This window comes from Mangifera indica, chromosome 15, assembly GCF_011075055.1.
Source record: "Mangifera indica cultivar Alphonso chromosome 15, CATAS_Mindica_2.1, whole genome shotgun sequence".
Classification (NCBI taxonomy): domain Eukaryota; kingdom Viridiplantae; phylum Streptophyta; class Magnoliopsida; order Sapindales; family Anacardiaceae; genus Mangifera; species Mangifera indica.
In genome coordinates this window covers 5,325,068-5,348,028 of record NC_058151.1, presented here as the reverse complement: position 1 = coordinate 5,348,028, position 22,961 = coordinate 5,325,068, and the positions used below count along the sequence as shown (strand labels likewise).

At 34.0% G+C, this 22,961-nt stretch overlaps 1 protein-coding gene across 1 annotated transcript; it reads right to left on the bottom strand.

The window, feature by feature from the left end:
* Positions 1 to 5,919: 5,919 nt before the first annotated feature.
* On the bottom strand, positions 5,920 to 21,400 carry LOC123197904 (RRP12-like protein). Its single transcript, XM_044612412.1, has 18 exons — positions 20,813 to 21,400; positions 19,545 to 20,091; positions 18,609 to 18,839; positions 16,767 to 16,858; positions 16,298 to 16,508; positions 14,793 to 14,971; positions 14,384 to 14,608; positions 13,929 to 14,113; positions 13,579 to 13,672; positions 13,432 to 13,488; positions 13,198 to 13,332; positions 9,112 to 9,180; positions 7,942 to 8,055; positions 7,464 to 7,625; positions 7,251 to 7,379; positions 7,062 to 7,163; positions 6,772 to 6,848; positions 5,920 to 6,668 (listed from the first exon to the last, which is right to left on the bottom strand). Exons 1-18 carry the CDS (start codon positions 21,326 to 21,328, stop codon positions 6,326 to 6,328), a joined length of 3,468 nt encoding a protein of 1,155 aa, XP_044468347.1. The 5' UTR covers positions 21,329 to 21,400; the 3' UTR covers positions 5,920 to 6,325.
* Between the last annotated feature and the right edge of the window lie 1,561 nt (positions 21,401 to 22,961).

Genomic DNA, 22,961 nt, shown 5'->3' with positions numbered 1-22,961 from the left:
ATTATAGGGTCACCTACTTACTAAGTGAGTTTCACTCGTCGTCTTCCTTTGTGATCTTACAAATAGGATTATAGAGTAGCAGGGAGCCAACAGGTCTACTCGATGCAACACATGAAATAAGGGTATGATGGTCATTTTACACAATGGGATATATTTATGTAATTGAGTTTATTCATGGTGGTCATGCATTTTATATTATGATTTGGATTTCAGACAATAAGATTGGTATTATGTTTAATATGATTAATTTCACTTTTGGGATTATGGGAATTCTCTATATTATCATGTCATTATTTATTGTTACATGTGTTCGGGAAAAAGTTTTAGCTAACATATCTCTTCAGATACTTAATCTAGGTAAGGATATATGTCTGGGGAGGGGTTTTACATTGATATATTATGGAATATTACATTATTTCTCTATTGATATGTATTCAAATATTCTCAAAAGGATTTATAAATTTCCCACTCACTAAGCTTTTTAGGTAACCTTTATAAAACTTTTCCCTTCTAGGATATCTCTAGAATCATTTTAAGCAGTGATTTTGCTTAAGATTGTGCCACGACATAACGTCTCCAATAGGTGTCTGATTTTACATATGTTTATATGGATCCTTTTTTAGAAACTTTATGTAAATGTTGAAATGTTAGAGGCCTAACTAAAAACTTATCCTTATGATTTTAAAATGGAGTCAAAATGTTTTTGTGTGTAAATATAGCAAGGCGAAAGGCTTAGATATGATGTTATAATTAAGTGTTGTATGGTAATTGTAGAATCATTTTTCTAAATAGTTTTACATGACACACTTCAGCCTTTTAGGTCCCATTTAGATTCTAAGGGCATTTTAAGAAGCATGCACATAAGTTTTTCTAAAGTCAATTTAATTACATTTTGTAGACATCAACATAAAATAACATGGTCAACCTTACACAAGACTTATTGGAGATTTATTAACTCCTTAAGTTGCAAGAGCGAAAAATGAACTTATAGATGAAGTAATAAGAGAGTCGATCACCCATGGACTAGATTCTCAAGTATCACTCTTAAACACAGTTGCATATAGTCCTAATGTAAGGGTTAGACCAACAATTAAGCTAACTATGGAACTTCAAACTAATAGGATTAATGTGAAGCAAGCTATTAGTAGATTGGCTCAATTAAACGCCAATGGCTCAAAATCAGGTTATAGTTGCAAAGTCATGGATGATTATAACTGAGTGCATATTTAAGGTAATAGAGTACTTAGACACTCAGAAATTGCGATTTGTTACTTTTCTCTTGGAGGATAAAACATATCACTAGTGGAAAATGGTACAACAAAAATACAAGGATCCTACACCTAAAAGGATTTCATATGGATGACTACTCCAATGTATATTAAATATATCCTCTAAATGAATGAAGGTATATGTGATCCTTAAACTTAAAGTCACCAGATCGTCTTCTGCAATGATCAATATGGTTTGATACTAGCCTAACGTAGTCCAATAAGAGGATTCATCACTCTTGAATATAAGAGTTGATATCTCAATTAGGGTTTTCTAACATATGGCAATGACCAAATAAATATATGGTCACTATGGAATTAATTTGATGCTCGATCCGATATTATTTGGTCATTGATAAAAGTTAGTCTATGTAATTTGAGGATCCCTATAAGAGACATTTTATCTATATCTCAACCTCAAACAGGTATTGCATGACGAAAAAATTGAATTGTACAAGTAACTATATCACTAATAGGTTAAAAAGTCACATGTTAACCTTCTACTAATCGGATGGCCATGATATCTAGTTAAAGGTGAATCTTAATCTATGTTTAGGCGAATGCTAGGTTAAAAGCCCAACACACATTTAGTCACTATCGAGTTAGTGGAGAGCTCATGAGTCATACACAAAAGGAGTTGATAAACTTTAGAGTTATAAAATTGTCTAAGTTAGATCTAATCCAAATTCAGATAAAGGATTTAGAGCCTTGAAATATCTATGAACTCGAAATATATTTTATAATACTTAAAGACCTTAGCGTAATAATCCTAAAAAGATACAGGTGTTTACAAAATTGATAAGATTAGATTTATCTAACTAGGTAAATCCAAACCTAATCCAATTAATTTAAAATTTAAAATTACTTATGATAGAATTTTATCCTATCCCTATTCATATCTATGATTAGGTTGATTGCTTAAAATCATGGGAGGGAATTAATTATTGTACACTCGATCCAAGCACCATGGATTGGGCATAACAAACATGCCCAAACATGACTTAAATCATGCATAGGTGTGAATGGGAGAGAAAAACAAAGAGGTACAACACAACTTAGTACATGAATGGGGTTTACATGAGATGTACACCCAGCTTGGTTCATGGACTGGTTGCTCATGGCCTAGTACACCCAGTTTTTGTACCTAGACTGGGTGTACAATGCAATGAACACTTGGGCCTTGCACTTGGACGGAGGGTACATGTGTGCATACTATAAACACACTATCTTCTCTCATTTTTCTCATGCATTCGCATAACATACACAAACCCTAGCCACTCAAAGAGATTTTCACCCTTCTCTCACAAACCATAAACCGTCTTTAGGTTCTAGCAAGCCCCCCCCAAGTATGGTTCCAAACTCCATTTGAGTTGTTACTTTGTTGGATACCAAGAAGCAAACCTACACTTGGTTCTAAAAGTGCAACTTCACAACCTCTCACTATTAACGAAAGATGAAAAGTCATTTACATAGGTATATTTGTAAAAAATTCATATGTGTGTTATTTACATGTTTAAGAATAATTGTCCTATGAGAGCGATCTAGAAGGGTTTCTTGCACTATGATTGACTGTTAATTGGAATTTTTTATCACTATTTTGTTGCCCCAAGTATGATTGACTGTTAATTGTATAAAAGGAGAATAAAAAAGGGAGATGAGGAGACAAATTCATTTCATTGTTTGGCTTATGCTAGCTCTAGCTAGGTAGAGAAAAGTTTGTTCTTTTTCACAAAGAGTCTCTCTCTTGGAGGGATTGACTTCGTATCCTTTTAGGGTGCGTTTGGTTGGCGGTAAGATAGATTACCTTGGTAATCTATCTTTTATTCCCTTGTTTGGTTTGTCAGTAATAAAAGATTACAGTAATTTTCTATTACCAATGCTGACGTGGCAGGTAATATAGGTGGTAATCTGATTACCACCTTTACCTTAGGTATTTAAAGATTACTGGGGTAATCTTGAGTTTATTATAGAAAAATTATTATTTATTAATTTTTTGAGATAAAAATAAATTTATTTTTAATTAATATGATAAATAATATAAAAAATATTTAAAAATAATTATATTCAAGGGCATTTAAATAAAATAATTTACTAGTAATCTTTTATTACCTTTAACCAAACACAATAATTATTTATACCTATCAAATTTTATCAAACATAGTAATCATTTATACCCAGTAATCTTCTAAGTAATCTATCTTCAAGGTAATCTTTCTATTTTAGTAATCAAACATTACCCAAACCAAACGCCCCCTTAGGGTTATTCTCTAGTTTTTGTATTAGATTTGATATTAATGAAACTTTTCTATTGAAAAATACATTCTCGTCTGTTGATCCTTTATTTTGCTAGTTTGTGTGTATATTTACTTTGATTGAGAGTCTCGGTTCCTATTAGTTGATCTTTCATGTGAACATGTAATAAGAAATTTCAGCCATTCTAAGTCATCCACCATCCTTATGCTACCAACTGATATTTCCTTTGCAAGTAGTGTAAATCTTTCTAGAGTTTGACTTTGTTGGCTCATTGGAATAAAACTAAGGAAACTTCCTAGTGCCAAATTGCGTATTAACTTTGAAAGAAAGCTAAAATTTGATTCTTCATTGTTGAATTCTTTATTTTTAAGAAACAAGTTTCTAGTTATATATGTTGACACTATCAAATGGAAAGGTCTTCCTCAAGTTAGAACTCAAAACTGCCACAAGCAACTATGACAACCAAAAAGTTATTACAAAATATAAGATTATGTTAATTGTATAGTTGTTTTTCATAGTAGTACCCAATATCTGTAATAAAGTCTAAAGAATAATTGGTTTAATAACATTGTCTTTGCATCGCCAATGAGACAAAAGAATGTGTTTCGTGATTAAAGATGACTAAACCGAGCTTATGAGTTTAACTTTGATTTATCATATTTCTCGCTTCTTAGTGCCTCTATTAAATTAAATCTAAAGAACTGATTTTAGGTTATGCAATAGAGATGAGATTAGGGCTAAGAACTTGTTTAATCCAATGACGTATTGCATTACATGATAGTGGTGGTGAATGATCCCTTGATTTTTTTTTTTTGGTAATGAGGAACCTCACTAAAGTCTTTTTCTTTTATTTTAATAATCGGGACTTCGCCTGTATTTGTTAGAGGATAAACTCAGGGCATAGTCTTGGATGGGTAAACCCGAGGTCATTTTTTTTTTATAATCAGAAACCCTACCCATATTTTTTAGAAGATAAACCTTAGGCACAATAACTGAATCGAAAGGCTCGAACCCAAACCTTCACCTTAGAAATTCTAATATTTCATCAATTTTGTTAACCTTTGGGGTCATGTTCCCTTTATCTTGTTTATCTCATATCTCTACATTTTTTATTTACTCTGTTTATATTAGTAATTATGTTTTTTTCTTTTCGTATCTAGTTTCATCATTTGAAACCCCCATACTTGCTCTATACATAAAAATGACATATTAGTAGAATTAGTAAGGTAACATTGGATGGTGCATTTGTTCGCATTAAATTTTTGGCGTTGTTGTGGGGAATTTTCCTTTAAACTGATTTTTTTTTTCACTTTTTGCACTTCAATTTTTCGTTAACATGTTTTCATTTATACTTTTCTTCGTTTTCAAGTGTTTGGTGGATGAGTTATGGCTACAACCTAAGATCTAATCCAGGCTTTGCACCTATTTGCCTATCACTCGTTCGAGACAACTGTTGTATAGAACAAAACTTATTCAAGCGATCTATACTGGTCTTCATCTTCAAGTGATCTCTTTAGACAAGTTAGATTACCTTGAGTATAAGGAGATGGCAAGAAATATTGAATAGAAGACTCTCAAGGTGATGGCTGCTCCAGCCTTGGATCAGCAACGATTATGTATCAAATATAATGATATGAGCGAAGCCTTTGAATTGAAATAAGGGATGATACATCTTTTCCCCACTTTTAGAGATTTAATGGGAGATAATCTGAACAAACATCTTAAGGAGTTCCATATGGTGTGTTCTAGCATGAAACTAAGTTATTCTAGGGAGGAGCAAGTCGAGCTTAGTGCATTCACATTATCATTAGCAGACAACACTAAAGAATGACTCTACGATTTACCATCTGGAATTGCCAATAGATGAAAAGATTATGGATAAAAACTTCCCTACTTCTAGAGCCACTCTTACAAGTAAGTTTGTGGGATTAGACAACATAATGGGGAGAGTTTGCATGGATACTGGGGATTAGACAAGAAGTTATGCTCTAGTTGCCCTATTATCAAATAATTCGATCCCTTCATTAAAAAATGATCGTTCAATACCTGTAAATATTGTAATTTCTTTTCAAAATGGATAATTGTGTTACCACATTGTTTGAGGAGACAAAACTGACATAACTGACTAGACGATAGGAGCGATGGGATTTTTGGCACATCACAAGTAGAATACTAGCGATTTCTATGAGAGTATTGATGCGGTGAATTTCTAGATCAGAGGTTAGGTTAGCCAATATAACACAGACAAATGTATTAACCCAGTATAAAATTTGTTGAGGATGGGGCTTGTGAATGCCTTGTCAATATTTCAACCGAAAAACAAACATTTTCTAGCAGCAATTGCAAATTTTCACTTTAATGTTGATTGTTGATTATAACCAATAAAGCAGCCTTGCAGTTCTATAATAAAATCAATGTACTTCTTACTCTTGAGGATTATAGTACACATCAAATTAAATAACGTTATACAAGCATAATCCGTCAATTTTAAAAAAATAAAAATCATATACATATTTCCAGTTCCAGGCATCCCTGATTGACTAGAATGGGTATCTAAGCTTGAAAAAAATTGACCTCCTACGCATCCAAAGCCCTGACAACCTGACCCTTGATTTCCCTTGTCTCCAGCAATCTACATTGTAAAGGGAGGGAAGCAAGGCCAAAATAGCGTGCCAACATTCTGTCAAATATCCCCTCTTATAGCGGTTCTTTCATAAAGAGATAGCACCAAATTCTTGTCGTCTCAGCATAAGCAACTGACTTTGCTCACTTCTTCAAGATCTCACTCAATCAGTTAATTTCTGTCATTTCTTTCCAAATTTCTTGTTTTTGATAAATTTGGGATCAGATGCAGATCTACCAGCTGCTGCTCCTTTTCTACCATTCATTTTTGGCTCCATCTTCCTCTTCCCACGACCCGGGGGTCCCTTATTAAAACTCTTGTTGTTTTTCCAGCCTCCCTTTGATTGATCTTTCATTGGCTTTTCACGGTTAAAATTCCTGTCTCTCTTAGCTGATTTGAAGCCACTGGTACCAGTAGAAATGTGGGGTTTACTTAAGCCAGAATTGTGTTTATTCTCTCTCTTTCTCTTTCCATATTCTGTTGAACCACTTTCCTCAGTCTTAGTACTCATTTCCTTGCGCTTCCTATTTTGTGGTGTAACAACATGCAGTTTATATGGTAATCAGAAGATTGAAAAACACAAAAGAGTCAAAAGTAAAATTCAAGCTCTATGTAAAGAGGTCAGACCCTTTGCCAGGTGAATCCTTGGTCACTGACTCTGGACCAATGTCAACTTCATTAGTACTCGATTTGCTGTGGCGGTTCTGCAATAAGATATCCATGCCACCAAACAATTATATCACTAAGTCTTAAAATATAATAGTAATCAGAAGATTTAAAACTTGCTTCTTCTTTTTTTGGATACATTGCATGCCTTTATGTGTATTGGATAGTGTCCAATCTTTCATTGATCAAATTAAAATTTGTAATTGTATAGTGTAATAATAAAATTGTTTAAACCTTAAGAAATAAAATACCTCCAAAACAGTCTTCACAAACCTCCTGTATTTTTCAGGAGTAACAGATTCAACCGCAGCAAAACCACACTTCCTTATCATTATCTCCAAAATGACAGTGACCTGTGGATGGAATGCAACAGTATTTGCTTGAAAGATTTTTCAACACTGCAAAAGAAATTTGTGTTTTAACAACAAAACTCAATGTACCTTCGATCGGAAATGATTTCTAGAAACAGAAGACCATGGCAGAACATCATTAATGATGTCACCAAGGAGATTCCGCATGTCTTTTACTTGTAAGCAAGACACAATTACTTTCACGAAGCCTAAAACAGCCTGTTTGATATGAAACAATCAACCCATTGGCATATAAGGAAGCACCCAAAATAAATTCAAGAACTAGGGTGAGGATGATCTCACCTTTATAACCTCCACAGCTTTGCTCTGAAGCAAGGATAAAAGAGAGGAAACAAGATTAGGCATTGAAAGACAGATGTCTGGATGATGATGTACCAGCACAGATAATGCAGACACTGCTCCACTTTTTATGTGAGGAGATGAACCAGAAAGATAACCCATGATCTGAATAAGAGGAAATTTTCATTAGTCCTTGACAACACAGCAAGAAGTAGTCGTGGCAATCATTGAACAGATAAAAAGAAGGCTGAGAATTTTGATAACTTTCTTCACTACCAAAGCCACAAAATAAGATTTGTACACAAAAATAAATCAAAAAATAAAGTACAATTATCATGATATGAAATCCACATGCAATACCTCCAAGGGTCTTCCTAATCATTTAGGGTTTGAAGTACAGTTAGCTGAAGAAAAGAAAAGTAACACCTGCTACATATAAAGGTCCCACTAAACCAAATGAATTATTCAACAGGAGCCTTACCATGTTAACCAGTTTGTGATAATATGCATCAGAGCTGACATTAAATGTCTCTCTCAAGCTGGAGCTTATTGAAAGGAGCACATCATATGCTGCTTTTCTGAGTTCTTCCTTTGCCTACAGATTACATGAAAAAGAAATACATTTCATTAACAAATCAATCACTTTATCATTAAGGTGAAAATTAACAATTGATATCAAATAACTAATGATTAACAAACAGATGGTTCACATCTCATAATAATGAATCACATGTAATGGCAATTAACATCTTTGAAAGACTGAATCACAAAGCTTAAAAAAAAAAGATAAGAGGAGCAAAAGAACTTCAAATATTTTCCCCTTGTTTCTCAGTATGGTGGTGGAAGGGTACCACAAGAGGGCTTCCTAGGACGCTACCATCCAAGTATTTCTGTAGCCAAAGAACTGGATCTACTAAGATACAGGCAGGAAAGGTGTACATTGTGAATCTAATGCCTTACACCAAGCAAACAGGGCAGGAATCCTGGAAGAAAAATCCAGTAATGGAGTTCATCCAAGCAGAAACTGTAGAGCATGCAGTTGCAGATTTTTTTCCAGAGCATATAAGTCTTCCTCATATGCTTAAAAGTTCCAGTCACTTAATTTTTTATGTCTTCTAAATCCCATTTCAATTTATTTATTCATTGATTTTTTAATTCTTACTCATCACGAAAACATCTCAAATACACTAAGATAGCATGGCTAGTTCTCGTTACATGTCCCCTCCTGCACTTCTTTAAGACCTTGTTTTTTGAGGTGTTATAGAAGTGATCTGAAATTTCTCATCTAAACATAAGTCAATAAAATTCACAGACTTTCTCAGCTAAACCTATTTCCGTAACCATAACACAACGAGAACTCATCCTTAAGCAACTAGGAAAAGATAAATTAATTTAAAAGCACAATGATGTATTACTAAAACCTCTGAAACCTTCTAAAATGTGGCATTTAAAAACAATAAATAGCCAAATTCAACTTCACCCTTGATACAAAGAAAGGAACTTTTTAGTCAACTTATTTGAATATTCAATTCATCATACTATAAATGGAGAAAGGAGAGGGCACAAACACAGAACAACATCCACAAGCTCCTACACAAAAATTAGATATATAGCATTTTAATCACATAGAACTTTGTTAAGCTATTCTTACTTCTTTTAGTGTGACTATGATCTCATTGAGGATAAGAAAGGCTTTTGTATTCTCTTCTTCCAAGCTTTCCTGCATAAAGAACTTGATAGAATTAAATAGATAATCAATCAACATCTAAGTCAGCAAAGTGGGCTGTAACTTTCAAGTCTACATCAATAGAGGCAATCAATATGATAGTGTAAACAGAAATGCAATTGATGCACCAGCAGAGTAAATATTACAGAGGCCTCATTTTATTTTATTATTTTTTTTGATGGAGAGGGGAACATAACAAGATCATAGAATTTGTCTCATGTATAATGCAAAAGTGATTGCCACAAAGATGCATGCACAGTATACCTTTTACAAAAGGATTATTTGCTAGTGCATGTTTTCTAAGAAGAAGGGACACGAAAGGTGATCTTGACACAATCCTACATAACAGAATTTTTCCTTGGCTGGTTTCTGTCAAGTCAACCTACACTCTTCCACAGAGATGAAATCTGCCAACCCAACTGCATAAAAGGCCATTAAGACCAAAAAAAAGTGAAGGAGATGGTGAGGGTGTTGGAACTCTAATTACCAAAGTTCACTCTCACAGGCCCAAGAGAGAGAGAAATATGGAGTATCCAGTGGTAATGGCAGCGAAAAAAAGTGGTCCAGGAGTGTTTTATTCAGCAGCATTTGGGTGAGCTACATGGCTAGTTATGATTGAAGCTTAGCTGAAAAACCATTAGGGTGCGAATTAAAGAGGGTCGGAGAGAATGTAAGGGAATCAAGGAATTACCTAGAATTTTATATTTGCGTTTATACTTATCAGAGAGGACTGATCTGTCAAAAGCCAGGATTACTTGGCTTACATTAATTTGAATTGTAGTTGCAATGGATGGACGTGTAAAAAGTGAATTTCAGTAATATAGTTAACCTTTTTTCTATTCATTTCCTTTGTTGTATTTATGTACTATTCCATTGTGAATTGATCTTCTCCTCCCATCAAATTCTACTCCTCTACTGATTGTAATGGTTTGAGTTGTTGAATTGATTGAATGTGAGTTAAACATGTTCCTCTCTTGTTTTGCTAAGATGTGGAGATTTGGGGAAGTTGTTGAATATTGGTTGTGGAGAGTATTGGAAGATTTCGGAAGATCTGTTGGAGTTGTAGCAGGAGATGATTTGAGGGAAATCAATCAAGTACCTAACAAAAGTGGTATTAGAGCGAAGAATCTGGAATATGATTTCAACAAGGATGGAAGGGAGAGTTGTTGATTTGGAGCAGAGGTACCGTCTATTGGTTGATAGAATGTTCTCCATGGATTCCTAATTGGAGGAGTTGATGTTGAAGATATCCAAGAATGACCCGTTTTGAGACCTTGGATGGGTACATGTTTGAAATCCAGCAGTTTATCACAAGAGAGATGAAAAGGAAAGACAACATATAACCCAAGTCCTTCCTAACACAACTAATATCCCACTGCTTCCATCAATAAAACCAAATTTTCCCTTGGTTGACAACAACAAATTGTTGAAACATCATCAAGACATCCCCACACAAAGCTATAACTCGAACAACTGACAAACGAGTCAGACCAATGGTTCTAGACATCTCTCTCAACTGGAAATTTAGTCTAAGATTGCCCAAGGTCTTTGTCTTTGTTGCAACAAAAGGTTCAGGCCCAACCATAACTGTCGATTAAGTAGCTAAGGGTGATGCTCTATCAAGATGAAAATGAGGTGGATGAGTTGCCAGTAGGGTAAGGAGATGAAATTGACAGCATGAAAGATATAGTTGTTGAATTGTTGCACAACTCTATGGCAGAACTCGCCTCCCCAAAAATGATGGTTAAAGAAAGTATTAAGGGAGAGCCTATAAAAATAATAAAGACTGTAAAGCTACACACAACTTCATCGCTCTTAAATTGGCCAATCAATTGCAATTGATAGTTAGAAGGAAAAATTTTAAGGTGACATTGGGTGATGGACAATGTGTAAAAACGCTATAATTTGCTGAGACATCCACCTAACATTGTAGGGAATTGAGATTATTTAGAAGTTTTTCCTTTCCATTTTAAAATTAACAATGTAATCCTCAAGATGGACTAGTTGTCAATATTGAGTGAAATCCGTAATTTTTCCTTTCCAAAAAGTGTAGTTGACACCTCCCATTAATTTTTCGGTTGTAATAATGGGAAGAGAGAGAAACGAGAAAGATCCAGATTTGGAACTTTCGATAGCAACGTTAACCGAACAAGACAAAAATCAATCAGAAATAAAGGAACGCTGGTGATGAGCACCTGGAGAGGAGGCTGGAAGAGTGAACACATCCTGGAGAGAGGGAAAATCCAGCAAAGATTGTTTTCCGAAGATGATGGAGATGGCCAGTGATGAACACGAGCATGGATGACCGGAGAAGATGCATTGGCGCTGTAAGTCCACACACGCCAGAAAAGCAAATTGGAGTAATTGAACCGAAGAGGAAACAACCAATGCATGTGGCTGATTCCAGTGTCTGATGATGGCGAGGTTACCACAAATAAACTCATCAGCGTCTTCTGAGTCCAATGGGAGAGGCAATGTCGCTGCACAATCGCCGGAAAAGGAGATCGACGACAGAAGCTACCGAGAAAACCATCGGCACGTGGAGGCACGTGCAACGACAAACGAAGACTCTTCTTCCAAGGGTTTGTCGACCAGACAGCTCAAGTCACAATGGTATAGGCACGACAACTGAAAAAGGACACAAACACGGTGATCGGAGAAAATAGTCGAAAACAAACTTAGAGACGTCGGAAAAATTTTAGAAGCCTAATATAGGCTCTGATACTATGTAATACACAAGAACAATTGTGTAATTCTCAATATTTTTAAAAAGGAATTACAATCATTATATAGAGGATTAAAAATCCTAATTTAGGTAGAACTATCAATACATTCCTATTTTAACATGATACAATTACCTAATTTATCATAATCTTATTTTAAAGAAATCCTAACCTAATATGTACAACTCAACAGGAACCAATATCTACCAACAACCTCTACCCCTTGCTTAAGCGGCGACCTGAAATTACAATTACAACTAGAGAAATTGATCAGTACTAGGTTCTCTTCCACTAGACGATTAGAGGTTTTGCTCAAATGGAATTGTTGACTAATTAAGAAAAGCAATTTCATGAATTTCACCTTGAGGACAAGGTGAGACAAATGTGAGGGCAAAGGGTATTGACAAAACTCTAATTACCAAAGTTTACCTTCACCATCCTACAAGAAAGGCAGTAGAGAAAAGTGGTTTTAGAGTATTTTCTTCAGCAGCACTTAGGTGAGCCACATAACTTGTTATGATTGATGCTTAGTTGGAAAGCCGTTAAGGTGGGAATAGAATAGAGTATGAGAGAATGAAAGGGAAACAAGACATTATCTAGAATTGTATATTTGAGTTTATATTAATTGAAGAGAATTGGCCTGTCAAAAGCCAGGGTTACTTAGCTATTGTTAATTTGAATTGTGGTTTTAATAGATGGCAGTGTAATGACTGAATTTCAATAATCCAGTTATCCTCCTTTCTATTTAGTTTCTTTGTTGTATTTACGTATTGTTCCATCTTAATTGCTCTTCTCTTTTGTTTTGCTAAGGTGTGGATATTTGGGAAAGTTGTTGAAAATTAGTTGAAGAGAGTGTTGGAAGATTTTAGAGGATCTTTTGGAGATTGTAGCAGGAGGTGATTTGAGGGAAATCAATCAGGTACCTAACAGAAGGGAAACTAAACAAGAGCACCATATATTCGCTCACATCAGTCTACATGTCAAGAACAAGCAGATAGAAGATAAAGAGACAAATTAACATAGGAGAACCAAAAAGAAATGAGAGGAAACAGGGAGAGTTGAGGAGACGCTCAATTTCCATTATCATTCATAAATACCAAAGTCCAATCCAAGCTAAAGATCAGTTATTCTTCTACTGGAAAAAATCCTACCTAGAGGATTATATCAAACTCACGTTAGCAAATACTACATAACTCAAATAAGTGAAAAGATAACCTACTATAATAAAAATATATGAATTAAGTCCAAGATAAAAATAAAAAAATAAAGCTAAAACAGGATAAATGACCTTCAATGCATGAACCAGAAGAATGTGAAAACACGCAAACCGGCATGTTAGGGATGCAACATCAGCTGGAGATTTCAGGCCAAGTAATAAATCAATCAGCTCTTCATATCTGGATGCACAAAACCAAGCATGTTCCTGTACCGTACAATTACAACATCAAAGAGACAGGTGAGGTCCTTAAATCAACAAGCATTATTGACAACAATCCACAAGAATAAAGAAGTTAAGACAAACCTTTAAAACTTTGCCCAAAGTGTGATAAGCTTCATGATGAGTAGTCCCATCACTAGCCTAAATACCACAGGAGAATAAATGAAAATAGAATAAACTCATAGAAAAAAGGGAATTTTGTATGCCGGACAGGTTTTATTTTGACAATACCTGAAAAGTATGCCTAATGAAGTTATATATTAAATCCACAAGATCCCCATTGGCTCCTTCAACAAAAGAAGCTGCTAGATCCATTATCACAGACCTGTTAAGAAAGTCAGAAAGATCCATGAAACAATTTCATCAATTTAATCCATTACCAGGATTTATGAATATATATTTGCTCAAATAAGAATATATATGACTAATTAAAGAAACAAAGGTTATATAAAATATTTAAAAATGAAAAAAAAAGATTAAACATAGAGAAATGCAAAGAAACAAAATTCATACTAATCAATTCATTTTATATCTTTTTTTGTTTGTTTCAAAATAAAATGGAACTTAAAATTCCGGTTTACCTCTGTAGATCTTTCTCTGAAGTACTAACATCCCCTTGTTCATTATCAAGGGCATCAGTAATATGACTTTCCAAATTCACAAATTCACCTTTGTCATTTACCAAATGAAACCTCTTCAGCAATGCCATAAATATATTTTTGACCATGGAAGAATCTGTTATGGAAGCCAAGCAACCAATGGCATCCTATCAAAAGAGACCAAAAGAAAGTGATTAATAATACAACAAATTTACAAATTTAAAAGATCATTTTTTTAAATAATCAATGTAAAGCATATTCAAGAAAAGCTCAAGGCAATGATCTGATAATTTATCATCCAAGTCTTGAAAATAAAAAATTAAACAGCGTTGTATTACATAAAAATACTATGCACTTAAAAACAATTATGATGTGCAAGTAAGAATTCATCACATACTCAAACCTTAAAATGTGTGTTAAGAATAAAAGATGGAGACCTTTAAATACGAGCACTTCTGCTGTGAATCAATAAATAAGTCGACCAAAGCCTGAAGCAAGTCAGTAGAACATGATGCGAAAGCCCTGATATTTTTTTTTGCAGTTTTCTTAGTATATGAAGGTGCCCTTTTGATCTCTAATATAGAATCCTTAGTTTCATTGATGCTTGAATCACCAATATCATTTTTTGAGGAAAGAACACTGCAGTTTTGATTTACAAGAACCTAAGAAGACAAATGAAAAGGTAAGAAGACTAAATAAGCAGAAACATTATATAATAATTAAAGCAAAAACTTGCCATAAAATGATGAAGATATAAACATTAAATGCATAACTTTTCCCCTCCCCAACCCATCAAAAAGGGAAAATACTTAGGTTGGAATCACTATGAAGACCAAGAAAGATGACCTGTAAGGCAACAGCAATATTTTCACGCATAGTTGAGTCCTTGAGAAAAGTAATTAAAAGTTTGGCCAAAGGTTCAAACATTTGGTGAGTGTCAGTTGGATACCGACAAAAGGCAGGTAGTAGTCCCCACAGTGCCTGAGCATGAGCCTGCAAATCTTGACCGATTACTGATTTCTTAACTGAAATAAAAGAAGGAAAAGAAAAAGTAAACAAAAATGAATTCCAAAAAGCAACTAAACATGAGAGCATCGATTGTAATATAATGGTAACATAAAAGAATATTCATGGAACTGAAAATACAGAAGGGGTCATTGTAGTTCTACAATCAGATATAGAGTAACTCAGAAAAGGAACCCACAAAAGAGAATTTTAAAATTAGAACGAGAAAGGCATGTGAGAGAATACAATTTAATTTTACAACACAACAGAATTCAGTTGTAACAACCAGATATTCACACTGATTTATAGACTATCAGGTGGACAAGATACATAATAAGCCCATAAATCTGAACCCATTTAAACTAAACAGAGTTCTCTTTGGTGTGGCCATTGGGCCCTAGATTCTAAGATAATTAAATGTGAAGCATCATATTGATTAGCTTAACTTTTGACCCTCCTTATCAGCCAAAATAATATATTTCTTTATCTGTGCAAGACATTGCCAAAGAAATACTATTAAATAGTGGTCATCTATGCAATAAATCAGAATGAATAAGGAATTGATCCAACATAAGGAATTCCTGATCCAATCAAGACATCTAGGGCACAAAATAAAACATGATTAGATATTGAACTAAAGTGCTTTTATGAGTTACATTCAACTGGTGCAGTAAAGTTGTAAACACTGGAAAAGATATAAGATCATTGGACAATAACAATTCCTTGCATTCACTATGTCCCTGATAAACATCATGGGAGACATGCAACATGTCCAAACTTTGACAAATTTTCAGTGATAGTTTGTTTTTGGACAAAATTATGGAGTGCAATATACAAAAACAATACATTTTCATTTTTTAGTATTTTAGGCTATGTATCTTCCAATTTTCGAGGAACAATTTTTAATTTCAAAGTCTAAACATAGAGAAAATGCATCTTTTAACCTATTTCAGAAAACGTTATACAAAAATAAAAATTCCATTTCTAAGTTTAAAACACAAAAAAGAAAACAGAAGGTTACACTTTCGTACCGTTTTACGCAGTTTCATGAGATATCTGTCACATCAAAAAGCCCTTTCATATTCATTTCTCTAAGTAATTTTAATTTGATTATTTAAAATCACCAACAATGTTATTTTAATATTAAATATTATAAATATTTTTTTCATTTAAAAAAACACATTTACTACTATTGAAAGTAAACAAATGAAATTTATAACACTCAATTTTAGAATTGATTTGCGGAAAAGATTTTCTATATCAACAGCCCTGTATCATATTTCATGTCTAATCATTCTTCTCATTTATGGAAAAAAAAATTAACTTCATATGCTTTCAAGAAATACCTTTACGGCTTGCCCGCTGAAGCACTTTTGCTAGGGGTACAATATGCTCCATATAAAACCTTAGTGATGCTTCAACAACATGATTTTTAAAGATAGGAACCAACCAAATGTTTGAACAAGTAAAATTATCGGCATCAAGGGAGATAGGTAAGAGTTTCAGTATCCTCTCTGGTCCCATAGCAATTACTGCAGACCCAATACAATGCTGCAGCTGTAAATATGACAAAAAGCGTATCAATAAATTTGCATAGACATGGCAGAAGCCCAAAAGCTTTAGATATTGTAACTGGACCACATCGAAAATTTGCGAAATACAATACACAGCTTCTGAAATTCAAGGAGAACTCCAAATTAGATGCTTTTTCTAGTTTCAGGTTTGTTAATCGCAGATGATAATAATTTCTGATGACCAATGCAAGAAATAGTTTGAGACACTACAAGGTTGGCAGAAACTCCAATTCACACTCACGTGGTTTGTGCTAGACATGTCCACTGTTGTAAGGTTCATAATGTCAGCAAGTTTAAGTAAAATGCTGTTCATATAGATATATGAGGACTCCCCTGCAACCAAGAAAGCGTAACAAGAAGTTCTAGATATGTTAGTAAATTAACCAACATAAATAAATGTGACAAAATTAACAAATAAATTAAAGTAATATCAATTTTACTTTTAAAAAAGAAGAAGAATAAAAAAGATAGGCGGTGGGTCATTGCCCAGAGCATTTTTGAACCCCCTATCTTACCGCCAAGGATCAAACCAAGGAGGCCAGCCAAAGAAGGTGGCAGTAAAATAATATCATTTCATTCCAAAATGTAAAAATTAAATGCACTAGTCATTCTCACAAAAAAACCCCTCTGACTCCATATAAAATTTACTTTACCATGAAGGCTCAACAGAATAATTAATGTCACAACTACATTCACAAACAGCATAGAAATAAAATTCCAATAAAAAAAATATTTGAATCATTTTTTCTGCAAAGTCAAACAGAAATATGGTAACAGGCTACTCAAATCAAAGTTCTAATATCATAAACAATTTGGAATCCAAAAGACAACATAAGCCTCTATGCCAATCCACGAAGCACCAATATATCAATTATCTATAACCACAATAAACTATAACAAGAGTTAATGGAGTAACTAATTTAGAGAATTTTCATAACCGTTCATAATCATTATTTTACGGGGTGTCTAAGAGTGCATTTAAATATGATTTCATTCATTTTGTGAGTTGGTAGAACAATAAAAAGAGACCAAACAAGCTGAACTAAGAGCATATTCAGCTACGCTTTTACAAACAATAATACTACACATACAAAGCTGGGATCCAACTGATATGACTATTTATGTGTCAACAACACATTTATTATAGATAATACACACGAGTTACTTCCTCACACTTGCGAGCAGAAAGTGCAAGAGCACCTGAAGCTTAGTGGATAGAGTGTTTATTGCTTAACAGAAAGTCATAAGTCTAAACCCTGGCACACGCAAGTTTAAAATTTTTTGCTTGCTAACAAGCTTGACTCAAAGCTCGAGCTCAGGCTCAAGCTCGTTCATATATAACTCATTTCGGGCTTATTCAAGCTGAGTTTGATTCGAATTCAGCCCTAATTGTTCATAAATTAAGGGTTGAAATTCTTTCAAGATAATAGATATATGTTTATTGTGATTTTGAAAGAGGTCAGTATTTTTTTCTTTTTTTTTTTTTGGGGGGGGCGGGGTGGGGTGAGAGGATAAATAAGGGTACTTTTATTTCCTAGAACGAAAAAATAAGGTTACCAACTTGACAAGAGTAAAATTATTAAAAATAGAAAAGGTTCTACATAGGAATTGATATCAATAAAAGAGATTAAGTAGTGATTTTACAATGCCATAAGATAAAATTGACCTTGTGAAACCCAAGAGCTATAAATATGATTCTAGGTAGAGATGAAAGTGATCATGTGAAGTTGACTTTTGTGATCTTAAGTATTCATAAGCCGTTTACTTGGGTTCAAGAGCCAATAAGTAAAAACATATGTCAGTATTTTTGTAAATGTATTCAAAGACTAACATTTTATTTGTGTTTTAGACTATTTGATATAGGTATTTCAATTATACATGTTCTATGTAAGAATGAACGATTGATCAATCAATATTTAATGACCTTGTGGAATGATTCAAAACAAAACATAACAGGAACACATGCCAGTAGAGTTTGCAGTTATAGAAATCAAGACTTAAATAAACAATTTGAAAGGCTCTTAAAAAGAAAATAAGAGTTATAATGATACTAAATGCAACCAATTAACAGAAGTCCACTTACCAAGTTTGAGGAACAAAACAGAAATGACAGCCAAAATATGCTCATTTGGAATACCATCATATGAGCTAAGAGCATTATCGAAGATGGCACACATAGATTTAAATGCATTATCTTCCTCACTCCCCAGACTTCTATCTTCAAGTGACAAATTTTCAGGTGTATATTGGCTGATCAATCCCTTCAAGATACATGAAGCATGTGACGAAGTGTTTCCCCCAGAAGTCAAAAGACCTAAATTTTATCACTTGTATCAGAAGAAATAAAAAATACAAGCCCAGTCAAGAGAACATGAACCGCAGATCTTAAGAACACATACTAGTAAAACTTATAATAACGAAAAATCTATAATGTACATAAAATCAATTTACTAATAGTAAAAGCAATTTAGGTTTTAATATATGGCACACATCAACGAAACCTTGCAGAAACACATCACCAACTTTGGAACAAGAGGCATGCATATTATCAATAACTAAGGGAAGAAATTGCAATCACTTTATCAAAAAATTTTCACAAAAATGCGACACGAAGTCGACAGGTGAGTGGAGCAGATGCTAAAAAGATTATATGGTGCCATGGAGAAGTAGGCATCCATCAAAACTTGGATCTTATATACTAAAATGCAAGCTAGTTGTCACTCCAAGATATAATTCATGAAAATGAAATAATACTGAAAGTGCAGCAACTCGACTCATCAATAAGTTATGCAGTTTGACCGAACAAGAAATAATCTTTCTGCATATATTAATTAAAGAAAAAAATAGAAGTAATAATTATGTAGAGTATATACACTAGAAACCTAAGATTACATCAGGTAAGAATCACACAGCAACAAAAGGTACAAGAATTGAAATATCAAGCATAGCATATTATTATTCCCAATCTAAAATACCAATAACATTATGAATGACACAAAGAAAATAAGAAGGTGCATACCAGCCACAGCACCAAAAACTACAGGAACATTCTTAATCCAAGATGATCTTGCTTCCATATTGTAAAGTTTGATCAGAGCACTCTTTAACAAGAGGGCTGCAGACATGACAGTGTCCATTGGGTTTTTCTCTTTTAAGGACACATATGAAGCAAGAGAAACTATAATGTTCTCCACTTCCAGAATGTTAACTTCAACTGTTGAAGCTTCAAAAAATGCTTCAATACATTTAAAAATGTGCCTTGTAAACAGTGAGACTTCAGAAGTCATAAGTTTGCATAGTTCTGATAGAACTCTCGAACTGACTTTAGTAGAGAGATAAGGAATTGTAAGCTTCAGCACATTTAACATATGGAGAACCTCTAGATGTTCAGGTTTTGTCAAAGTCTCATCGTTCAATCCATCTATAATCATTATGCTTGATGTAACTGCAAACAAAATGTACTTTTTGAAGAAGGAATCTATCAGTTTGCTTGCTGACTTGATCAAAATTGAAGTCTTAAAAGACTTAAAAACCTTCTCCAAACAATCTTGAGCACACCTCCGGACCTACAAAAAAATAAAGAGGTTCAAGAAGGACCAAAATAATCTATTGGAATGATGGCCATCATTCATCATCAAAATGAAGAGCATTTCCAAACTATGTCCAACAACATGAGTAGAAACATTTCATTTCTAGTGATAAAACAGCATTTAAATATTCTTACACAGAATTTTCCAACATTAACAACCACAAGAATTTGCATCCAACTTGAAGCCTATATCTAAAAGATCATAGAAATACATATGGCTTAGTATTAAGCCCACGACAAAGCTTAACATGTAGCAGTTGCACTAGCAGCATTCACAAAAGCTCAAATAGCAAAGCTGCTTAGTCCTATACCCGTAAAAGATAATGCCAAAGACAGATTGGCATGCCAACAAGTCAACAAGGTCATATGGCAGTGCCTATCTAAGTGAATCATATTTATGCTTCCTCAGAAAGCAATAGTCTTGCTTGACCACAAATCATTGTTGATGTGAATTCCAAACGCATGTCAATAACGAATCCACTTAAAAAACATCACCAACCATACAATCCATAAATAGACTATAAATTTACCAAGCATATATCAAACATAGACAGTCCAGCTACATAATTTGGCCGGCACTGTAATTAAGCATGAAATTATAAAGTACAATGAAATTTATCAATTGCACGCAATTCTAATGTTGGTTTAGGTTAGAAGAGTCATCGTCATATCAAACTTCACGCAATAGATGACCATACCTTGGGACGCTTATCAACAGAGAATCTAAGCAAGGTTTCAAAACCTAATTTAACTGATTCCCAATCATCCAAATTACAAAAACCAACCAACAAAGCCCCCAAGCACTTCACCACACACTTAAGACTAGCAACTCCCAGCAACTCTTCCTTCTCCAGAAGCCCCACCAGCACTCCCGTCGCCTCACTTGCCTTCGATTCCGAAATCCCCTTGGGCGGCACCACAGCTACCACAATCGACAGAAACGTCAGAAGAGCAGAAACTTCGGTGGAGTCTAGCATTGCGGATTCCAAGTTAGATATTGCGGCAGCGAAGTAGGCGGAAGGTATTAGAGGTAAGGACTCGGAAGTGAGAATAGAACGCATGGCGGCAGCGGTTGCCACGAGGTGGCGGTGCTGCGGAGCGGAAGAAGTGGTGTAACGGTCCATAAGCTGTTGGCAGATGTCTGTGTTGGGTTTGAATTCGAGTTTCTCATTTTCTGTTTGGGTTTCTGTTTCGGTAGTGAGTTGTAGTTCCATGGCGAATTAAGGACGGAGGTTTAGGGTTTAAGGAGGCTGAAAAATTAAAATTGAATGAAGGGTTTAAGTTAGTGTTCTGTTTGAATGAAAGTGGAGAATGAAGATGAACGAGTCAAAATCTTTTGGGCCCTCGATGGGCTTTGAAAATGGAGGCCCAATTTGTATGACATGTACGAATAAAAAAATTATAATAATTAACCATTTGAGGGTCATAAATAAAAAATTAATAATTTTGGGAATCTCTTGCCATGTAACTTATAGAATAGCTATTCTGCCCTCATAAAAATTATATTTCTACTCTCTCATTCAATCCTAATCATTCACTTTTTTGGGTGGATTGAATAGGACAATTAGAACACTCAATAGAAAATTACAAGTAGCCATTAAAAATAATTCTTAGTACACTAAAAATAGTACGCTCTTAAAACACTAGCTATAAGAACACACAATTTAGCATGTACAAGTCATAAAATAATCAAACAGAAAGGGCAACTAAGCCTACAATTGATCTTTGATATCAAAAATTGAATGCCACTTCAAAACTTAAACCAAGGGTTTATGTAGTTGGCAAAATTTGGCTTAAGTAGTTAGCCAGATATGATTCGAAAAAAAAAAAAAAAGGTTTAAGGTTAAGTTTTTTTTACATGAAATATAGTTTGGGTCATATTCAAATTGATATAAAGGTAACTCAGATTGACCTAAATAATTAAAAACAAAGATAATAAAATAATATGTCGATTACTCAACTACAAACTATTGACTGAACTTAATATTAAAGTATGTATCTCTAATTCCTTCACTCAACAAACTACACCCACCCTAATATATAAAGTCCTAAATCCGCTAAACCACATTCACCATTTCACACATGAGTTTATGTTGAAGTCAAGCACCTTCTAACACAATCATGCATGGCATAACATGACACACCATAACCTCCCTAGTCTTGACAGTCTCCACCAACCCTATCTTTAGTAGCCACTCGTCAATGCGAGCCAACTTATTGATTGATATTTCTTTGCTCTTTTTGGACCCATTACCTAAAAGGTTTCCTTATACCGCATTTATTTTTCATTGCGTAAGTTTTCACATTCAAATTTTGAAATCAACTTTTGCTTCTACTTAAGATTTAGATTCATGCTACAACTAATTTAGATCAACACTTTTTTCTCAATGATAGGAGACTATATTTTCTTCATATAATGTTTACAAGTAGGTAGTGTATTTTACCTAGTCCATTTGCTTATGGTGAGATTAATAGGAGCGAAGTGACATTTTTGGAATTTTATGTTGTTGACATATTGTTTATTAGAAAAGATATATTGAAATTATAAACAATAAAAACCTAATTATACAAGTGCTTCTCCATGAAGGACTTAAAAAAAATAACCTACATTCTCAGCATTAAGATTTATCATTGTAGATTGCATAGATTGTTTGCTCTAAGTTAAAGTATAAAGGTGGATAAAGTGCTAAAGAGATTTATCAAGAAAGCATAAAAGAGAGGGTTTCTTTTAGTGTCACATGGCATAAACTCTCTAGAGAAATGTGTCCATAAACACAATAAGAAAGAGAAAAGATAGGTAAGGTTTCATATGCAACAACAATTTGATCTATCATGTACATCATGTTA

Excerpts from the sequence above, each read along its gene's own strand:
- LOC123197904 (XM_044612412.1), bottom strand. The coding sequence starts at position 21,328 with ATGGAACTACAACTCACTACCGAAACAGAAACCCAAACAGAAAATGAG. Across the intron at positions 14,609-14,792 it reads ATATTGCTGTTGCCTTACAG|GTTCTTGTAAATCAAAACTG; the intron begins GTCATCTTTCTT and ends TTGTCTTCTTAG. Across the intron at positions 13,333-13,431 it reads CTTTGGGCAAAGTTTTAAAG|GAACATGCTTGGTTTTGTGC; the intron begins GTTTGTCTTAAC and ends TGTACGGTACAG.